The sequence below is a fragment of the Scyliorhinus torazame genome, chromosome 1 (assembly GCF_047496885.1).
Source record: "Scyliorhinus torazame isolate Kashiwa2021f chromosome 1, sScyTor2.1, whole genome shotgun sequence".
NCBI classification, from domain to species: domain Eukaryota; kingdom Metazoa; phylum Chordata; class Chondrichthyes; order Carcharhiniformes; family Scyliorhinidae; genus Scyliorhinus; species Scyliorhinus torazame.
This window is the reverse complement of record NC_092707.1, coordinates 376,732,461-376,751,909: the sequence shown is the minus strand read 5'-3', so window position 1 is coordinate 376,751,909 and position 19,449 is coordinate 376,732,461. Positions and strand designations below refer to the sequence as shown.

At 45.4% G+C, this 19,449-nt stretch overlaps 1 protein-coding gene across 1 annotated transcript in view; it reads left to right on the top strand.

Moving 5' to 3' along the window:
- Positions 1-18,348, top strand: part of adpgk2 (ADP-dependent glucokinase 2) — a 53,849-nt gene extending 35,501 nt beyond the window's left edge. The window contains exons 4-6 of the mRNA XM_072511777.1: positions 7,591-7,687; positions 8,245-8,381; positions 17,396-18,348. Coding sequence (XP_072367878.1) covers positions 7,591-7,687; positions 8,245-8,381; positions 17,396-18,063 — 902 coding nt within the window. The 3' untranslated portion in view covers positions 18,064-18,348. The remainder of the gene's footprint in view (positions 1-7,590; positions 7,688-8,244; positions 8,382-17,395) is intronic.
- The last annotated feature ends 1,101 nt before the right edge of the window (positions 18,349-19,449 follow it).

Genomic DNA, 19,449 nt, shown 5'->3' with positions numbered 1-19,449 from the left:
AGGCCGGTAAGCTTAACTTCGGTTGTAGGGAAAATGCTGGAATCTATCATTAAGGAGGAAATAGCGGGGCACCTGGAGGGGAAATTGTCCCATTGGGCAGACGCAGCATGGGTTCACAAAAGGGTAGGTCATGTCTGACTAATTTGGTAGAATTTTTTGAGGACGTTACCAGTGCAGTAGATAATGGGGAGCCAATGGATGTGGTACATCTGGATTTCCAGAAAGCTATTGACAAGGTGCCACATAAAAGGTTGCTGCATAAACTAAAGATGCATGGCATTGAGGGTAAAGTGGTAGCATGGGTAGAGGATTGGTTAACTAACAGAAAGCAGAGAGTGGGGATAAATGGGTGTTTCTCTGGTTTGCAACCTGTAACTAGTGGGGTCCCGCAGTTGTTCACAATTTACATAGATGATTTGGAGTTGAGGACCAAGTGCAATGTGTCAAAGTTTGCAGACGACACTAAGATGAGTGGTAAAGCAAAAAGTGCAGAGGATACCAGAAGTCTGCAGAAGGATTTGGATAGGTTCGGTGAATGGGCTAGGGTCTGGCAGATGGAATTCAATGTTGCTCAGTGTGAGGCTATCTATTTTGGGAGGAATAACAGCAGAATGGATTATTATTTAAATGGTAAGATGTTAAAACATGCTGCTGTGCAGAGGGACCTGGGTGTGCTGGTGCACGAGTCGCAAAAAGTTGGTGTGCAGGTGCAACAGGTGATTAAGAAGGCTAATCAAGGACTTCCGGGTGCGGCGATGACCAGCTAAGTTGCACGTTTCGGCAGCTCCCGGTGGAACGGACTTTTGGACTCTTGATAGGAGCCCCAACGGCAATTTTAACGGCTAAAAACACTGTGCGGTAAACCAGAAGGGAATCCCCCCTGGACACGGATGGAAAAAGGAGAGGAATGTGGCCGGATTGCGGTGGATCCTCTAGAGCAGCGGCCAGGAAGGCAAGCACAAAGCAAGATGGTGTCGGAAGGTGGCAGTTTAATATGGGGCCCTGACCAACAAGAGTTCCTGCGGCGCTGCGTGGAAGAACTTAAAAAGGAGATGACGAAGGAGCTGTTGGCCCCGATATTACAGGCGATTGAGGGGCTAAAGGAGGAGCAAAAGACCCAGGAGCAGGAGCTGCGGGCCATGAAGGCAAAGGCTGCTGAGAATGAGGACGAAATACAGGGCTTGGTGGTGAAAACGGAGATGCACGAGGCACAACACAAGGTGTGTGGAAAGGCTGGAGGTGCTGGAGAATACTGCGAGGAGGAAGAATTTAAGGATTCTTGGTCTTCCCGCAGGTGCAGAAGGGGCGGACGTCGGGGCATATGTGAGCACGATGCTTCACTCGTTAATGGGATCGGCGGCCCCGACGGGCCCGTTGGAGGTGGAGGGAGCTTATCGAGTTATGGCGCGAAGACCGAGGGCTGGAGAAATTCCTCGAGCCATAGTGGTGAGATTTCTCCGATATAAGGACAGAGAGATGGTCCTCAGATGGGCAAAGAAAACCCGGAGCAGTAGGTGGGAGAACGCGGTGATCCGCGTATATAAAGATTGGAGTGCGGAGGTGGCGAGAAGGAGGGCAAGCTTTAATCGGGCCAAGGCGGTGCTGCACAAAAGGAAGGTTAAATTTGGAATGCTGCAGCCGGCAAGACTGTGGGTCACACATCAAGGGAAACACCACTACTTTGAAACGGCAGAAGAGGCGTGGACATATATTGTCGAGGAGAATCTGGAATAAGCGGGCTAGAAAAAGAACGTTTGGGAAAAAGTGGTGGGGTGACTACGTGGGGTGAAGGGGGGGGAAATGGGGGAAGAGATGATTTCCCAAGTTGTTAATCCTGCGACCCTGTAACTTTTCTCTCTTCCCCATGTCGGGGGGGAGGGGGGATGAGGAGCTGGGGGCGCCGGCCATTGAGGGCGGGGCCAAATGGGAAGCGCGGGCTTTGTTCCCGCGCTATGGTAATCATGGCGGGAACAGGGAAGCAGAAAGGAGGGGGCCTCGCACAGTGGGGGCCGAGGTCACGGGGGGAAGCTGAAGTCGGCCAGAGTTTGCTGACTTCTGGGAGCAACATGGGGGGTGCAATTACGCTAGAAAGGGATCTAGCGGGGGGGGGGGGGGGGGTTAACTGGGTTGCTGCTGCTGGGGAGAAGGGGGAGCTGGTATGGGGTGGGGTGGGCGGGGCGGGAGGGCACCGCCTGGGGGAGATACGGCTACGTGGGAACCGGGTGAGGAGCTGGATTGAAAAAGGAGATGGCTAGTCGACAGGGGGGTGGGGGGGGGGGGGGGGTAAAAGAGCCCCCCAACCCGGCTGATCACGTGGAATGTGAGGGGGCTGAACGGGCCGATTTAAGAGGGCACGGGTACTCGCACACCTAAAAAAACTTAAGGCAGATGTGGTTATGCTGCAGGAGACGCATCTGAAATTGATAGACCAGGTCAGACTTCGCAAAGGATGGGTGGGGCAGGTGTTTCATTCTGGGCTAGACGCAAAAATCAGGGGGGTGGCTGTATTAATGGGGAAGTGGGTAATGTTTGAGGCAAAGACCATAGTGGCGGATAGTGGGGGCAGATACGTGATGGTGAGTGGCAGATTGCAAGGGGAGGCGGTGGTTTTAGTGAACGTATATGCCCCGAACTGGGATGATGCCAATTTTATGAGGCGTATGTTGGGACGCATCCCGGACCTAGAGGCGGGAAAGTTGGTAATGGGTGGAGATTTTAATACGGTGCTGGACCCGCATCAGGAAAAAGGTGGGTGAACTTAAGGCATGGATCGGTACTTGGGACTACGGTGTGGTGGCCATCACGGAAACTTGGATAGAAGAGGGGCAGAAATGGTTGTTGGAGGTCCCTGGTTATAGATGTTTCAATAAGATTAGGGAGGGTGGTAAAAGAGGTGGGGGGGTGGCATTATTAATTAGAGATAGTATAACAGCTGCAGAAAGGCAGTTCGAGGAGTATCACCCTATTGAGGTAGTATGGGTTGAAGTCAGAAATAGGAAAGGAGCAGTCACCTTGTTAGGAGTTTTCTATAGGCCCCCCAATAGTAGCAGAGATGTGGAGGAACAGATTGGGGAAACAGATTTTGGAAAGGTGGTAATGGGTGGAGATTTTAATACGGTGCTGGACCCAGGGCTGGACAGATCGAGATCCAGGACCGGAAGGAGGCCGGCTGCAGCTAGGGTGCTTAAGGACTTTATGGAGCAGATGGAAGGAGTAGACCCCTGGAGATTTAGTAGACCTAGGAGTAAGGAGTTTTCGTTTTTCTCCTGTGTCCACAAAGTTTATTCACAAATAGATTTTTGTGTTTTGGGAAGGGCACTGATCCCAAAGGTGACGGGGACGGAGTACACGGCTATAGCCATTTCGGATCCTGCTCCACATTGGGTGGACCTGGAGATAGGGGAAGAAAAACAACAGCGTCCACCCTGGAGAATGGACATGGGATTATTTGCAGATGAGGGGGTGTGTTTAAGGGTGAGGGGGTGTATTGAAAGGTACTTGGAACTCAATGATAATGGGGAGGTACAGGTGGGAGTGGTCTGGGAGGCACTGAAGGCAGTGGTTAGAGGGGAGCTGATATCTATTAGGGCACATAAAGGAAAGCAGGAGGGTAGGGAAAGGGAGCGGTTGTTGAAAGAACTTTTGAGGGTGGACAGACAATATGCGGAGGCACCGGAGGAGGGACTGTATAGGGAAAGGCAAAGGCTACATGTAGAATTTGACTTGTTGACTACGGGTAATGCAGAGGCACAATGGAGGAAGGCACAGGGTGTACAGTACGAATATGGGGAGAAGGCGAGCAGGTTGCTGGCCCACCAACTGAGGAAAAGGGGAGCAGCGAGGGAGATAGGGGGGGTGAGAGATGAGGAGGGAGAGATGGAGCGGGGAGTGGAGAGAGTGAATGGAGTGTTCAAGGCATTTTATGAAAGATTATATGAAGCTCAGCCCCCGGAAGGGAAGGAGAGAATGATGTGGTTTCTGGATCAGCTGGAATTTCCTAAGGTGGAGGAGCAGGAGAGGGCGGAACTGGGAGCACAGATTGAGACGGAGGAAGTAGTGAAAGGGATTGGAAGCATGCAGGCGGGGAAGGCCCCGGGACCAGACGGATTCCCAGTGGAATTTTATAGGAAATATATGGACTTGCTGGCCCCGCTACTGATGATTGAACCTTTAATGAGGCTAGGGAAAGGGGGCAGCTGCCCCCGACTATGTCAGAGGCATCGATATCGCTCCTCCTAAAGAAGGAAAAAGACCCGCTGTAATGCGGGTCCTATAGGCCCATTTCCCTCCTGAATGTGGATGCTAAGATTCTGGCCAAGGTAATGGCAACGAGGATAGAGGATTGTGTCCCGGGGGTGGTTCATGAGGACCAAACTGGGTTTGTGAAGGGGAGACAGCCGAACACAAATATGCGGAGGCTGCTAGGGGTAATGATGATGCCCCCACCAGAGGGGGAAGTGGAGATAGTGGTGGCGATGGATGCCGAGAAAGCATTTGATAGAGTGGAGTGGGATTATTTGTGTGAGGTGCTGAGGAGATTTGGCTTTGGAGATGGGGTATATCAGATGGGTACAGTTGCTGTATAGGGCCCCGATGGCGAGCGTGGTCACGAATGGACGGGGGTCTGATTATTTTCGGCTCCATAGAGGGACGAGGCGGGGATGTCCTCTGTCCCTGTTATTGTTTGCACTGGCGATTGAGCCCCTGGCCATAGCATTGAGGGGTTCCAGGAAGTGGAGGGGAGTACTCAGGGGAGGAGAAGAACACCGGGTATCTCTGTATGCGGATGATTTGTTGTTGTATGTGCGGACCGGGCGGAGGGGATCCCAGAGATAATGCAGATACTTGGGGAGTTTGGGGATTTTTCAGGTTATAAATTGAACGTGGTGAGGAAAAGTGAGTTGTTCGTGGTGCATCCAGGGGAGCAGAGCAGGGAAATGGAGGATTTACCGCTGAGGAAGGTAACAAGGGACTTCCGGTACTTGGGGATCCAGATAGCCAAGAATTGGGGTACATTACACAGGCTTAATTTAACGCGGTTGGTGGAACAGATGGAGGAGGACTTTAAGAGATGGGACATGGTGTCCCTGTCGCTGGCAGTAGGGTGCAGGCGGTTAAAATGGTGGTCCTCCCGAGATTCCTTTTTGTGTTTCAGTGCCTCCCGGTGGTGGTCACGAAGGCTTTTTTCAAGAGAATCGAGAAGAGTATTATGAGTTTTGTGTGGGCCGGGAAGACCCCGAGAGTGAGGAGGGGATTTTTGCAGCGTAGCAGGGACAGGGGGGGTTGGCACTACCGAGCCTAAACGACTATTACTGGGCCGCCAATGTTTCAATGGTGTGTAAGTGGATGGGAGAAGGGGAGGGAGCGGCGTGGAAGAGATTGGAGAGGGCGTCCTGCAGGGGGACTAGCCGACAAGCTATGGTGACGGCACCGTTGCTGTTCTCACCGAAGAAATACACCACAAGCCCGGTGGTGGTGGCTACATTGAAAGTTTGGGGGCAGTGGAGACGGCATAGGGGAAAGACTGGAGCCTCGGTGCGGTCCCCGATAAGAAATAACCATAGGTTTGTTCCGGGGAGAATGGATGGGGGATTTGGAGCATGGCAAAGAGCTGGGGTAGTATAATTGAGAGATCTGTTCATGGATGGGACGTTTGCGAGTCTGGGTGCGCTGATGGAAAAATATGGGTTGCCCCAAGGGAATGCATTTCGGTATATGCAACTGAGGGCTTTCGCGAGGCAACAGGTGAGGGAATTTCCGCAGCTCCCGACGCAGGAGGTGCAGGATAGAGTGATCTCAGAGACATGGGTGGGGGATGGTAAGGTGTCGGACATATTTAGGGAAATGATGGACGAGGGGGAGATCATGGTAGATGAGCTGAAAGGGAAATGGGAAGAAGAGCTGGGGGAGGAGATTGAGGAGGGGCTGTGGGCTGACGCCCTACGTAGGGTCAACACATCGTCCTCGTATGCCAGGCTAAGCCTGATACAATTCAAGGTTCTACACCGGGCGCATTTGACTGGAGCACGGATCAGTAGATTTTTTGGGGTAGAGGATAGGTGTGGGAGATGCTCGAGAAGCCCAGCGAATCACACCCACATGTTCTGGTCATGCCCGGCACTACAGGGGTTCTGGGTGGGGGTGGCAAAGGTGCTTTTGAAGGTGGTGGGGGTCCGGGTCGAACCAAGCTGGGGGTTGGCTATATTCGGGGTTGCAGAAGAGCCGGGAGTGCAGGAGGCGAGAGAGGCTGATGTTTTGGCCTTTGCGTCCCTAGTAGCCCGGCGCAGGATATTGTTAATGTGGAAGGAAGCCAAACCCCCGGGTGTGGAGACCTGGATAAACGACAAGGCAGGGTCTATGAAGTTAGAACGGATCAAGTTCGTATTAAGAGGTTCGGCTCAAGGGTTCACCAGGCGGTGGCAACCGTTCGTCGACTACCTCACAGAAAGATAGAGGGAATGGAAAAGAAGAAGACAACAGCAGCAACCCAGGGTGGGGGGGGGGGGGGGGGGGGGGGGCGGGCGGGGGAGGAGGAACCGGATGGACTCTCAGGGATGTCATTGTATATGTATAGACACTCGTTATAGGTAATGTGGGTTGTTGGATTGTATCTTTGGAGAGTAACTATTTTTGACAAGGCAGTTGCCACTTGGTTTTGTTTTTGTTTTTGTTCATATATTATTTATTTATTTGTTTAAAATTGGCCACAGTTATTTATATTGCTTTGTTGTAGTTCAAAAGAAAAACTATGTACTGTTATGTTTGACCATAAAATTTTGAATAAAATATATATATATTTTTTGAAAAGGCTAATCAAGTTTTGTCTTTCATTACTAGAGGGATGGAGTTCAAGACTAGGGAGGTTATGCTGCAATTGTATAGGGTGTTGGTGAGGCCGCATCTGGAGTATTGTGTTCAGTTTTGGTCTCCTTACCTGAGAAAGGCCATATTGGCACGGGAGGGAGTGCAGGGGAGATTCACTAGGTTGATCCCAGAGTTGAGGGGATTAGATTATGACGAAACGTTGAGTAGACTGGGACCGTACTCATTGGAGCTTAGAAGGATGCGGGGGGATCTTATTGAAACATATAAAATTATGAAGGGAATAGATAGGATAGATGCGGGCTGGTTGTTTCCACTGGTCGGGGAAAGCAGAACTAGGGGGCACAGCCTCAAAATAAGGGGAAGTAGATTTAGGACGGAGTGTAGGGGGAACTTCTTCACCCAAAGGGTTGTGAATCTCTGGAATTCCTTGCCCAGTGAAGCAGTTGAGGCTCCTCCTTTAAACGTTTTTAAGAAAAAGATAGATACCTTTCTAAAGAATAAAGGGATTCGGGGATATGGTGTACGGGCCGGAGAGTGGAGCTGAGTCCACAAAGATCAGCCATGATCTCATTAAATGGCGGAGCAGGCTCGAGGGGCCAGATGGCCTACTCCTGTTCCTAGTTCTTATGTTCTTATGTAAAATCTTTCACCTGATTGGCATAGAACTATTTATTTTTTTAAAGTGTTGTAGTATTGATGGTTTTTTAATAAAAATGATGATATACATACTAGATTCTTAAAACAATTATTTTACTTCCCTTCTAGTTACAAGCAAACCAGTAGTTGAGACTGACATTCACCTAATTCTAGAGTATTCAACTGGTGCCAAATGGGGGAAGTTCGTATCTAGACGAGCAAACAGGTTTGTAAGCTTATCATTCATCTGCACAAAATATCATTCAGTTTTAATAAAATAATTGTAAGCTAGGTTACATGCTGATAATTCAATTTATTTTATTGACCAACTCTTGTAAAACAAAATGTCTCTGAAAGTATTTGCATACAACTTCCTTGGATTTCCATTTTTTTGTTGGGAAGGTCAGAATCTGCATCTCTATGTCCCATGATATGTTGTAGGCACTTGGTATTTTGCTCCCGAGGTGGGATGAAGCTATCCCTGAGGATGCTTGTAGAATGATTCATTTATGTTCATGAGCTGCTATTAGGGTGGTGTAAGTGTGTAAAATGAAAGTCCCAGTATAGAGCATGTTTTTAATTTGCACATCAACCAAAAAATGACACTCTTCACTCAGATGAAGGTGTAAAGCTGTAAAGTAACATTGTAATTTCACATGTGGCCCACCAGATTTGCTCTCCTCCTGTTTTAGTCTGGTTCTAAATATGTTAATGCCCATTTGCTAAATGGACTATAATTGACCGTTTTAATTCCTGAAAATAATCCATTGTTCAATTTCTTAGGTTCATAGTCCATCATGACTCATCTAATCCCATTTTGGAGTCACTCGAAGACTTTCAGTCTCAACTCCAGCAGTTTAAACCATCTCTACTGATAATTAGTGGACTTCAAATGATGGATAATTTTCCCTTTAGGCCAGGTGAGAGGAAGAATGCAAGTGTGTGATGTAATGTAAAGCTTTTAAGTTATTGAGGAAGAGACGACTGTTGCAGAAGCTCTTTTGCAGGTTTGCTGACAAGTCTACTGAGGTTACGATTTTCGCATTGCATTGATGCTTTTGGAAACTAAAGCAAATAAAGTTGAAATGTCAATACTCGACTGAAAAATAATTGAGTATAATATAATATCAATACAATTTTCTCCTACTGAGCCTCTTGCAGCTATCACATTGATCGAGCTTCTGATTCAGATCGCAATACCGGGTGATCAAATCGCCATTTTTGTACAGCGAAATAGAGCACCAAAGGACAGTGTCATGGTTTTCTGGATGTAGATTCAGATGCTCCTCTCGGCAATATTACTTTATGGAAGCACTGAATGGGCACTAATATCCTGTGTGCTGAGCAACCGAAGCATAAACCTGGAAGTTGGATGTTTGCTGTGCCTGTTAACTTAACCACCGTCGGTATATAGCTAAGAGAAAACCAAAGGATTTGCATCCTCGAGAGCTAAATTTTGTTTCTGTCTTTTCGATCTGGAATCCGTGTAATTTAATTTGTGTTCCATTGCTGGCCCATTATCGGAAAATTAAATTATAACAGTCATTCTTTCAGAAAATTGTTTGTGCAGATAAGCTCCCTGGTTTCCAACCCATGAGCTATTTCCACAGTGCCAGTGAAGCTTTTGTGAAGGGTTATTAGAAGATGCATGGGAGAAGCCTACTTTTAGGATGGTTTTAGGACCTTTTGCAATGGGAAAGTGGTTGTTTTCTTCTTGGCCATATCCTGAAGGTTTAACTAGAAACTCTGAAACATGGGGACAATGAAATTCAAACCAACGTTCTTCCACTCTTAACTGCATATGTTACTTCAGTGCACAGCACTAAAACACACTTGGGTTGAAGAACAAATGAAAAGAAAACTTTTTCTCAATTGTAACAGTTATGGTATAGCTAAGCTGTAATGAATCTTAAATTATTTATTAATACAAAGGAACCAAAATGGAGTGTTATGAATATACAAAATAGGCGTAGAAATAGTCAGTTTGGTCCCTCGAGCCTGCTCTGCTATTCAATAAGATCATGGCTGATCTGTTTGTATTTTGAGTACCACATTACTATCGACCTTCCAATAACCTTAGATTCCGGTTAAGCAAGGGAATTAATCTACCTCAGCCGTGATGATCCTGCTTCAGATCGAACCTTTTGAGGCAGAGTTCCAAAGTCACACAATACTCGGAAAATAAATTCTCCACATCTCTTGTCCCATAAGGGCGGTCAATGATCTCAATGTGCCTCCTAGTTCTGGACTCGCCCGCAGAAAGGAATATCCTTTCCACATCAACCTTGTCAAGATCATTCAGGTTTTTTATACTTCATCAAGTCACCCTTCGCCCTTTGAAGTTCCAGCCTGTCTAACCTATCCTCCATAAAACAATGTGCTCATTCCTGGTATCAATCTAATGAACCGCCTCCAACTCATTTACATCCTTCCATAAGTAAGGAGGCCAAAATTGTACACCGTATTCGAGATGTGATCTCACTAATGCCCAGTATAACTAAATTATAACATCCGTACTTTTATGTTCAATTTGTTTCGTAATAAAAGATAGCATTCCATTTGCCGCCTTGATTACGTGCTGTACCTCCACCGTAACCTTTTGTGACTCTTGCACTAAACATCTAGATACCTCTGCACCTCGGAATTCTGCAGTCATTCTCTGTTTAAGTAATACTCCTGCCAAAGTAAACAATTTCATTCTTTCCCACATTATACTCCATCTGCCATATTTTTGTCTATTCAATGTATCTATATCTGTCTGCAAACTCCTTGGGCTGGATTCTCCGCCCCACCGCGCCACATTTCTGCCCCGACCCACCGGCGGGGTTCTCCGTTACGCCGACCAGTCAATGGGGTTTCTCATTGTGGGGCAGCCCCATGTCGTCGTGAAACTCTCGCCGGCGCCGGCAAAACGGAGAATCATGCCGACGGAGAATCCCGCCCCTTATGTCTTCTTCACAACATACTTTCCTACCTTCCTTTGTGTTGTTTGCAAATTTAGCTGTCATGCCTTCCTTCACGCCCCTCTCTAAGACATTGATGTAAATTGTAAAAAGTTGAGTCCCCAGCACAGTACCTTGTGGGACTTCATTCATTACATCCTGCCAATCAGACAAAAAAACAATATATGGATACTCTGTTTTCTTCCTACCAGCCAATCTTCTGGCCATGCTAATATGTTATCCTCTAAACCATGTGCTTTTATTTTTTGCAAAAACTTTGATGTAGTACATTATAAAGTGCCTTCTGGAAATCCAAGTACAGTATGTCTATAGGCTCTCTATCCATAGTGCATATTATCCCTTTCAAGAACTCTTCCCGATTACCGTGAGATTTTCTGATTGCCTAGCCATCACCTTGTTAAGGATCAATTCCAATAACTTCCCCATGACAGAAAGCAAGCCAAGTTTGCTGTTTTCTGCCTCCCTCCATTCTGGAATAGAAAGGGTTATATTTGTTATTTTCTTGTCTGATGGAACAAAACTTCCATAAAGTTATTTGGTTTTTAATGTAAATGTTTAATTTTCATCAGATAAGCGTGCCCTTTAATTTAAGTGTTTGATAAAGTCGTATGTAATTATTCGATTCAGTCATATGTTCTTATGCAGATGATTTTATTACAACAGAATGTTTATACATATAACCCTTAGATCAAATCGTCAAAGGATTCATTGTTTGTTTCTGAAGATGCAGTCACAATGCATAATGGTGAGGGTTCTCGAATTTGCAACTTTGTGTATATTTTTTTAAAATGCAAACTCAAATTGTACTTGCAAATAATATGCTGGTCCATATGGACTGCTGAAATTCAATAATACAAGTATGAGTTTTGCTTTTAACATGTGTACATGTATTAATCAGCATGTTTATGCTGCATCTGCTCATCTCCGGTGCATGATGTGATGCATCATGTGTGTTAACGTAGTGAGTGGTGCCTAGTGATTAGTCTGCTTGTCACCTCTTGCTTTCAGCTCTCATTACTGGCTAGCAGTATGGCTGTTCTGAAAAAGCGTGCAAGCCACTCCAACACATAGCCTCTTCAGCAAGCCTTTTATAATGTCTCCCTGTGGCAACATGTATAAACTGAGTACCCTGTGGACCCAGGTTAAACTGTAAGGCACTCTGCAAGCCTGGCTCCCGAATGTTTGGCATAGAGACTGACCAGTGTTTGATTGGATTTGTTTATTGTCACGTGTACCGAGATGCAGTGAAAAGTATTTTTTTGTGTGCCGGTCAAACAGATCATTTGGTACATGAAAAAATATGTAAAAGGGCAACACAAGGTACACCATGTAAATACATAGACACAGGCATCGGGTGAAGCATACAGTAGTGTAGTATTAATCAAATCCGTTCATAAGAGGGCCGTTGCAGAGTCTGATAACATCGGGGAAGAAGCTGTTTTTGAATCTGTTCGTGCGTGTTCTCAGACTTTTGTATTTCCTGCCCGATGGAAGAAGTTTGAAGAGTAAATAAGCCGGGTGGTAGGGTTCTTTGATTATGCTGCCCGCTTTCCCAAGGCAGCGGGAGGTGTAGATAGTGTCAGTGGATGGGAGGCGGGCTCATGTGATGGACTGGGCGGTGTTCACGACTCTCTGCTGTTTCTTGCGGTCTCTGGACGAGCCGTTCCCATACCAGGCTGTAATGCAGCCAGATAGGATGCTTTCTATGGTGCACCTGTAAAAGTTGGTAAGAGTCAATGTGACATGCTGAATTTCCTGAGGAAGTATAGGCACTGTTGTGCTTTCTTGGTCGTAGTGTCGACATGGTGGACCAGGACAGATTTTTGGTGATGTGCACACCTAGGAATTTGAACCTGTCAACCATCTCTACCTCGGCCCTGTTGATGCAGACAGGGATGTGTACGATACTTTGCTTCCTGAAGTCAATGACCAGCTTTTTAGTTTTGCTGGCATTGAGAGAGAGATTGTTGTGTGATTTTGCTCTGGTGCCCATGAACCAGACCCCTAGCTACGTACGAGTGAATAGCCCTACTGCCTTGAGAGAGCTTCATGAAAGTAAAGGCTAAGGGAGTTAACCCTGACAGAAAATCCGGAGGAGTTCCATACGTGTGCCATTTATCATGCAGCTTTCTGCAGCTCCTGCTAGTACCAAAGAGTACTGGTTTCATCCTTTCCTTTGGACAATATCAGCAAGAAAGGGCCCTGATGCTTGGGCATCTCAGGTTCTCCATACTATTTGCCCAGCCCTGCACCCTGGAAAGGATACTCCAGCTTTATGGTTTGTTTTGCACAACAGGGGAACCTTGCCAAGGCTTTTGACTTTGTCAGCAAAGGCAAACTCTTTGAGCTGCTGTGGAAAATAGTCTTTCCGCTTTGACTCCCAGGCATAATTTCTTTTTTTTTTTTTTTTTGTTAAATCCCAATTAAGGGGCAACCTACCCTGCACATCTTTGGGTTGTGGGGGTGAGACCCCACGCAGACATGGGGAGAATGTGCAAACTCCATATGGACAGTGGGCCGGGATCGAACCCGGGTCCTCGGTGGCCTGAGGCAGCAGTGATAATCACTGTGCCACCGTGCTGCCCCCGGCACCATTTCCTCTTATATAAAATCTTGCAGTTTTAAGTTACAATGAGCCATCATCGGAAGAATTTCAAGGGTAAAGCATCCTGGTGCCAACTCTGACTTATTTTCCCCACGCTGCTATTGTATGATTTTGACAATTCAAATGCAGGTATCTACTAGCATGCCAGAGCAGATGGCAAGCTGTTCAACCTGGCAAGACTGCTCGCCAAGACCAAAGTGCATAATGTTGCTGATTTTCTCCTTGGTTCAATTGCTCTGTTTTATTATCTTTACTCTCGAGTCGCCAGGTATCTTTATGATACCGCCACGAGGTTCAAGTCCGAGTAATGATCAATAACCCAATACATCGATTAGTAAGATTTAAATCGAAGCACATTTATTATACACAGTAATCGCTACTCATGCACAAATTCTACGTCGAAGCTACTTCTACAACTAAAAAGCCTATACTACAACTAAAAGGCCTATACTTAACTTTGGACCGGCCCACCAGGTCAGGGGAACGAATGGCCTTTTGTTCGGGTTCTGAGTCTGCGGGATTCGAAGTTGGTACGGATAGGTAGCTAGGAGCGCCTATCTCGTAGCGAGCGTTGAATTAAGACTTGCATCAGTCGACGATCACTGCACCGGTCACGGTCAATGTTGGTTCGTGTTGCTGGGTGACCCGGGCAGGAAGAAGAGAGAGCGATTTGAACTTGGGGCTCAACTCTTATAGTCCCCAGGGGCTTCCCGCCTTTCGGGGCGGACCCTGTACCTGGTCGCAAGCGATTGGACTTTGTCCCAATCGCTTGGTTCGATTTTCTCCAATACTGGAGCGGTTCCCTGATCGATGGACGGTCTTGAGGTGCTCGTTCACCTCCTTTGTGTTGGCTCCTGCTGGCGCCGCGGAGTCTGGCTTTGCTTTGTGTGTCCAAAATGTTACTTATTGTTCCCGGGGATTTCTCATCAGTATGCAGATGGCCGCTACTTTGTTATGCTGACGGCCGCTGGTATCGATGTTGTCTGGCTTTTTTGCAGAGGTAAATACACAGAAAACCTGCAGCCGCTGGTTTCTGTCTTGTTGGCTGGCTTTCCCATCAGCCTTTGCCGTTTGCCATTTTAAATCGGGAGTTGGCCAATTTAGGTGGCTACAGTAATTCCCTAGTTTGTGAGTTGCTGATTTATTTTCCATCTGCTTTGTGATATTGGAGCTTGAATGTACTATAGCTGAAAGACATTTAAAAAAAAAATTAAAAAAAAAATTGAGTACCCAATTATTTTTTTCCAATATTAAGGGGAAATTTAGTGTGGCCAATCCACCTACCCTGCACATCTTTGGGTTGTGGGCTGAAACCCATGCAGACATGGGGAATGTGCAACCTCCACACAGTGACCTGGAGCCGGGGTCGAAGCCAGGACTTCAGCACCAAGCTGGAAGAAAACAATTGATACCTACTGTTGGTTATAGTTGCCTTTGCTCATTTAATTTTTCCATGAGCTTTTGCATGGCAAATTGCTGTAAGCAGCAGATCAAAATGGCGGACAAATGGTTGAAAGTATCTTTTAATCGCAATTTAAGATCTGAAGGTGTGAGACTCTAGGCTTTTAAAAATTGTTAATTAACACAACACAACACATCATTAAAAAGGTTATTTAGAGTGATATGGATAACCCTAACTATGGTAAATGTAGTGGGTTTTTTTCTACCCTGTAAGTGCATTAATTTTGCATCGTTCAAGCTATTTCAATGGTGAACCACAACGGGAGATGCTGCTTAGCAAAGCTAATGCCTCCGTGGCATATCTCTTCAAAGCAACTTCTGTTATTTTGAATCTACCTTTTGTTGTGTTGCTGTTTTGCTGTTGTATTTGCCCATAATTTTGTTTTATAAATTTGAGGTGTACCCAATTATTTTTTCCAATTAAGGGGCAATTTAGTGGGGCCAATCCACCTACTATGCACATCTTTGGGTTGTGGGCGTGGAACCCATGCAGACACTGGGAGAATGTGCAAACTCCACACGTACAGTGAGTCACTGCCGGGAATTGAATCCTGGTCCTCAGCGCCGTAGGCATAAATAAATATCATTATTCTGACAAGTTATGGAATATTTTCGCGATATTGTCTGTAGTCCAGGCGGATCACTTCACATGATCGACTACTCCTTCCAAATGACACTGTTCTAGCTTTAATCTACTTCTGTCCATTACAACAAAGCCGGCACAACTCTTGCAATGGCTTTTTTCTTTTTCTCCCTTTTCCTCTCTATCTCTCATAAGAATGTGCTTAACTTCTATTTTTGATTACCGTCATTGCATTGGTAATTACTTGTCCATTAGTTGAGCGGAGTGCCTGAAGTGGCTGCTGCAGTAAAGGGCGACGTGGTCCACAATAAGGTGTTGAAGCAGTTATGTCTAAAGTCACCAAGAAATGGAGGAAATCTTGCAAGCAGTTACTCCATTTGTGTACAGGGTGCTGACCCAGATCCACCTTTCTACCCAGGGTCTCGTCCATGGCCATCGGTGTCTTGAAATCCTTCGTTGTCGACATTTGTTGAGTGCATCCCCTCCCAAGGCCTCACATCTCATTCACTACAAGGGCCACAGCATCTCACCTGTGGAGTTCCACAGTGCCGTCTGCCTCATGCTGCCAAGGGAACTGATCAAATATGCAGTCTCCAAAGACATGAAAATGATCACAAAATACACCAACCATGTTTAAGTCAGCCATTCTTGCAGATTAAAAAAAAAAAAACAGTAAATATTTCCTTCAACTCAACACGTGCAACACCTGCCAGCAACAATGCATTTGTGGTCCTAACTCCACTGCAGTCCTAAGCAGCGCACTCATGCTGCCTTGGTATGCTGTTGAATTATGAACTGAGGTACAAATCCCACTTTCCAGCCTCCAAAAGACCTTTTCCTTTCACATCTGACATCACCTGCTTGTTCCCCTTCCTCTTCTCACTATTACTGAAATGCTACGGCGGCGCAGTGGGTTAGCCCTGCAGCCTCACAGCGCCGAGGCCCCGAGTTCGATCCCGGCTCTGGGTCACTGACTGTGTGGAGTTTGCACATTCTCCCCGTGTTTGCCTGGGTTTCGCCCCCACAACCCAAAGATGTGCAGGCTAGATGGATTGGCCATGCTAAATTGCCCCTTAATTGGAAAAAATGAATTGGGTACACTAAATTTATTTTAAAAGAACAACCAAATTACTGAAATGCTTATTTGCATCTGTCTATCATCAAGCTGTCCACTTGAATCTGGAAAATACCTATTTGTTCTTTCCTTAAGTTCCATTGCTTGCTTTTGTCACGGTAGATTTCAATAATAAATGTGTGCACTTGGTTTGTTTTTAAATTGGACAGTCATTTTTTTTCTTATAAATTTAGAGTATCCAATTAAGGGGCAATTTAGAGTGGCCAATCCACCTACTCTGCACATCATTCTTTTTTTGGTTCGGGTGTCCAGCCCATACAGACACTGGGAGAATGTGCAAACTCCACATATACAGTGGGCCGGGATCGAACCCGGGTCCTGAGCGCCGTAAGGCAACAGTGCTAACCACTGTGCTGCTCTAAATTTAAAGTACCCAATTCTTTGTTTTCCAATTAAGGGGCAATTTAGCATGGCCAATCCACCTACGCTGCATATCTTTGGGGTGTGGGGGTGAGATCCATGCAGGCACGAGGCGAATGTGCAAACTCCACACTGACAGTGACCTGGGGCCGGGATTGAATCTGGGTCCTCAGCTCCATGAGGCAGCAATGCTAACCACTGAGCCACCGTGCTGCCCAGAATTGGCCAATCATATTGCCATATTAAATACAGTTTTCGATCCTTTCAGGGCAATGCAAAAAGTCTTATGACGGATTGCACTGTTGTCTTTAGATGTATGACTGCATAGTTTGGTGTTGGCAGAGTGTGATACCTTAGATAGTTGCCACTTTTTTCTTTTTATGCCAACGAATAATTCCTAATCGAGGCTGGGCAAGAATCTGTGACCATTGGACATATTGCATATTTAATTAAAATATAGTTTTCTAGGAATTTAATTTACCAATCTTGATTAGTTTCCATTGAGACTTAGTAATGTTGACATACTTGAGGAATGAAAATGGCCGTGACGCATTAATAGGATGTGGCTTATTTTTGTTTGTAAAAGCAAACATTACCGTTTGTGATTTAGTGTACAATATTTTGGTCATGTTAATATATTAGAATTTTTCTTGTGTTTATTCACTTTGGAAAGATGTTTGCAATTCATATTAGGTGGGTTCAGATTAAGTTAGCATAGTTTTACTTCATTTGATGCACATACAGTGCCACCTTTTTTAATTACAACTTTTGCAGTTCCCAGAATAGCTCATTATGATTAACAATTGAGTTTTTTTTCCCCCCTATAGGTCATCTTGAGGAGCGGCTAAGACTGCTCCAGAATCTCATGTTGTCCATTGATAGCACCACTGGAATCCATTTTGAAATGGCCTCGTTTGTGGACAACAGTCTTCTGAACAAACTTTTCACTCGCGTCATCTCTCACGTAGATTCTCTAGGAATGAATGAGCAGGAATTACCCAATCTGCTTAGCATGTTGAAGGGATCCAATATCACTATCTTGTCTGACCCATACCCAAGAGTAGCAAATGTACTTGATCAAATGCGGGATGTTTATCGTATCTTAAATTCTCAGGACTTAACAGGCACGCATCGCAGACTGACTCGGCTGCATGTTCATACTCTTGCCTTCCAGGCAATCATCATTGCGAAAGGGTCCTCTTGGAGAAACACCATGTCGGCAACTGCCAAAGCTTCATTGACTGCAAATCGCCATGTTTGTGGCTCACCAGATATTGACACTAGCAAAGCCAAATTGATAATGGATGATTCTTTTTCTGTAAGTCGTGAACAAGGAAGTAAGAAAATCCCACTCAAAGAAAATCGTCCTGTTTCTTGCTGGGAGGAGTATGACTATGAAATCTGTGTTGCTCCAGTGCTGGTATGTACAGAGGTCTATCAGACTGTGGGTGGTGGTGACAATGTCTCTGCAGCCAGCTTGGTACTTCAGATCTAATCATTTCTCTGGCTCTGAGGGTAAGAAGGGTAGGGGCGGCATACACTTTAATTCTTGCATATTCCCTTGATGAAGGAGCTTAATGAATTTTTATGCTTCTTCCTTCCACTGCTCCCCACCCCCACTCAAAAATTAAAAAATTGGTAATATTCTGTGTATACTTTATATTGGTCGCTTGTGTTCAACATTCAGGTTTTTTGGTGGTGTTCAAGAACTTGTGCTTAAATGTTCGTTTATCACAATTTTTGTATAAACTACTCCAATATCCAAATTTATAAGATAGAACCTTGATTTATGCCCTTTATTGTTTATTCCACTTTTTAAACACTTGTGACTGAGTATTGAATAGTAATATTCTGTGTAGGTCTCACTCCTTATTTTCTTAGTTGTGTTCTGAACCTGCGCTGGCCACTGCACCACATTATGAATATAGAGCTTGGTGCAACATACAAATTTCACCTTTGTTTTCAGTCAGTGTTTTAAGTCCTCGTGGCTGTCAAAAGTGACCAGTTGAAACTATGAACTAAGTCTGTGACTGTTCTCGGGTGTATAATCCTGTGCTGCTTTTTATTCTTTAAACTTTCCTCTTGATAAGCTACCTTGTTTTTTTTCAGGTCCCTAGTGGTATATCTGGTATACTCTTCAGGGTGTACAAGGCTGACATGTTCTGGCAAACTCTTCCAAATGCTTGAGTAGTTGGGTTCAAACCAATCACATGGTCCTTTTTCAGTTTTTAAAAACTATTATTTCCAGTGGTCTGCTGGATCAAGTTCCAGGAGAACTGGCAGCTGACCACTTCAAAATGAGTTTGTGAGTCTGTTTGAAGGGCATGGAAAATATAGAAGGCAGTCACGTTTTGTTTGATCCCAACTGACTTGATGCCAACATCTCCTATCAGATTGATTCCTATGGAATCACAAATTGAGAGTGGAAACACTGATGATTCGCCCCTTCACTTCAGGACACTGCAGCCTATCATGGTGTTTCTGTCATTGCTCAAATTGGCTAATTTGGCATGAGCAGTGATTTACGGGTAGGCATTTTCCAATCTATGGTTCGGTACCCTGCCATGTGCATTTGGTCTCTTTGCCCATCTCCGAACCACACAGATTTGTGTTAAAATGTCAAGTCGGATCTAAATTGGGTGTTCTGCAATAGGGAGTCTAGCACTCAACTTGCAAATTGCTGGATTCTGTCTCAATTCCATGTGAATTTCCTAAGATTTCCACAGAACAAAGTTTTGCTGACTATTATTATGTGTATTTAAATAACCAGAGGTGAATTGTCCTCTGCTAATATAAGAATTTTATACTACTGTTTACCCTATCATTAAAATTAACAAGGGAAAGTGTTAAATTACCGTGATAATGTGAAGACACGATACAA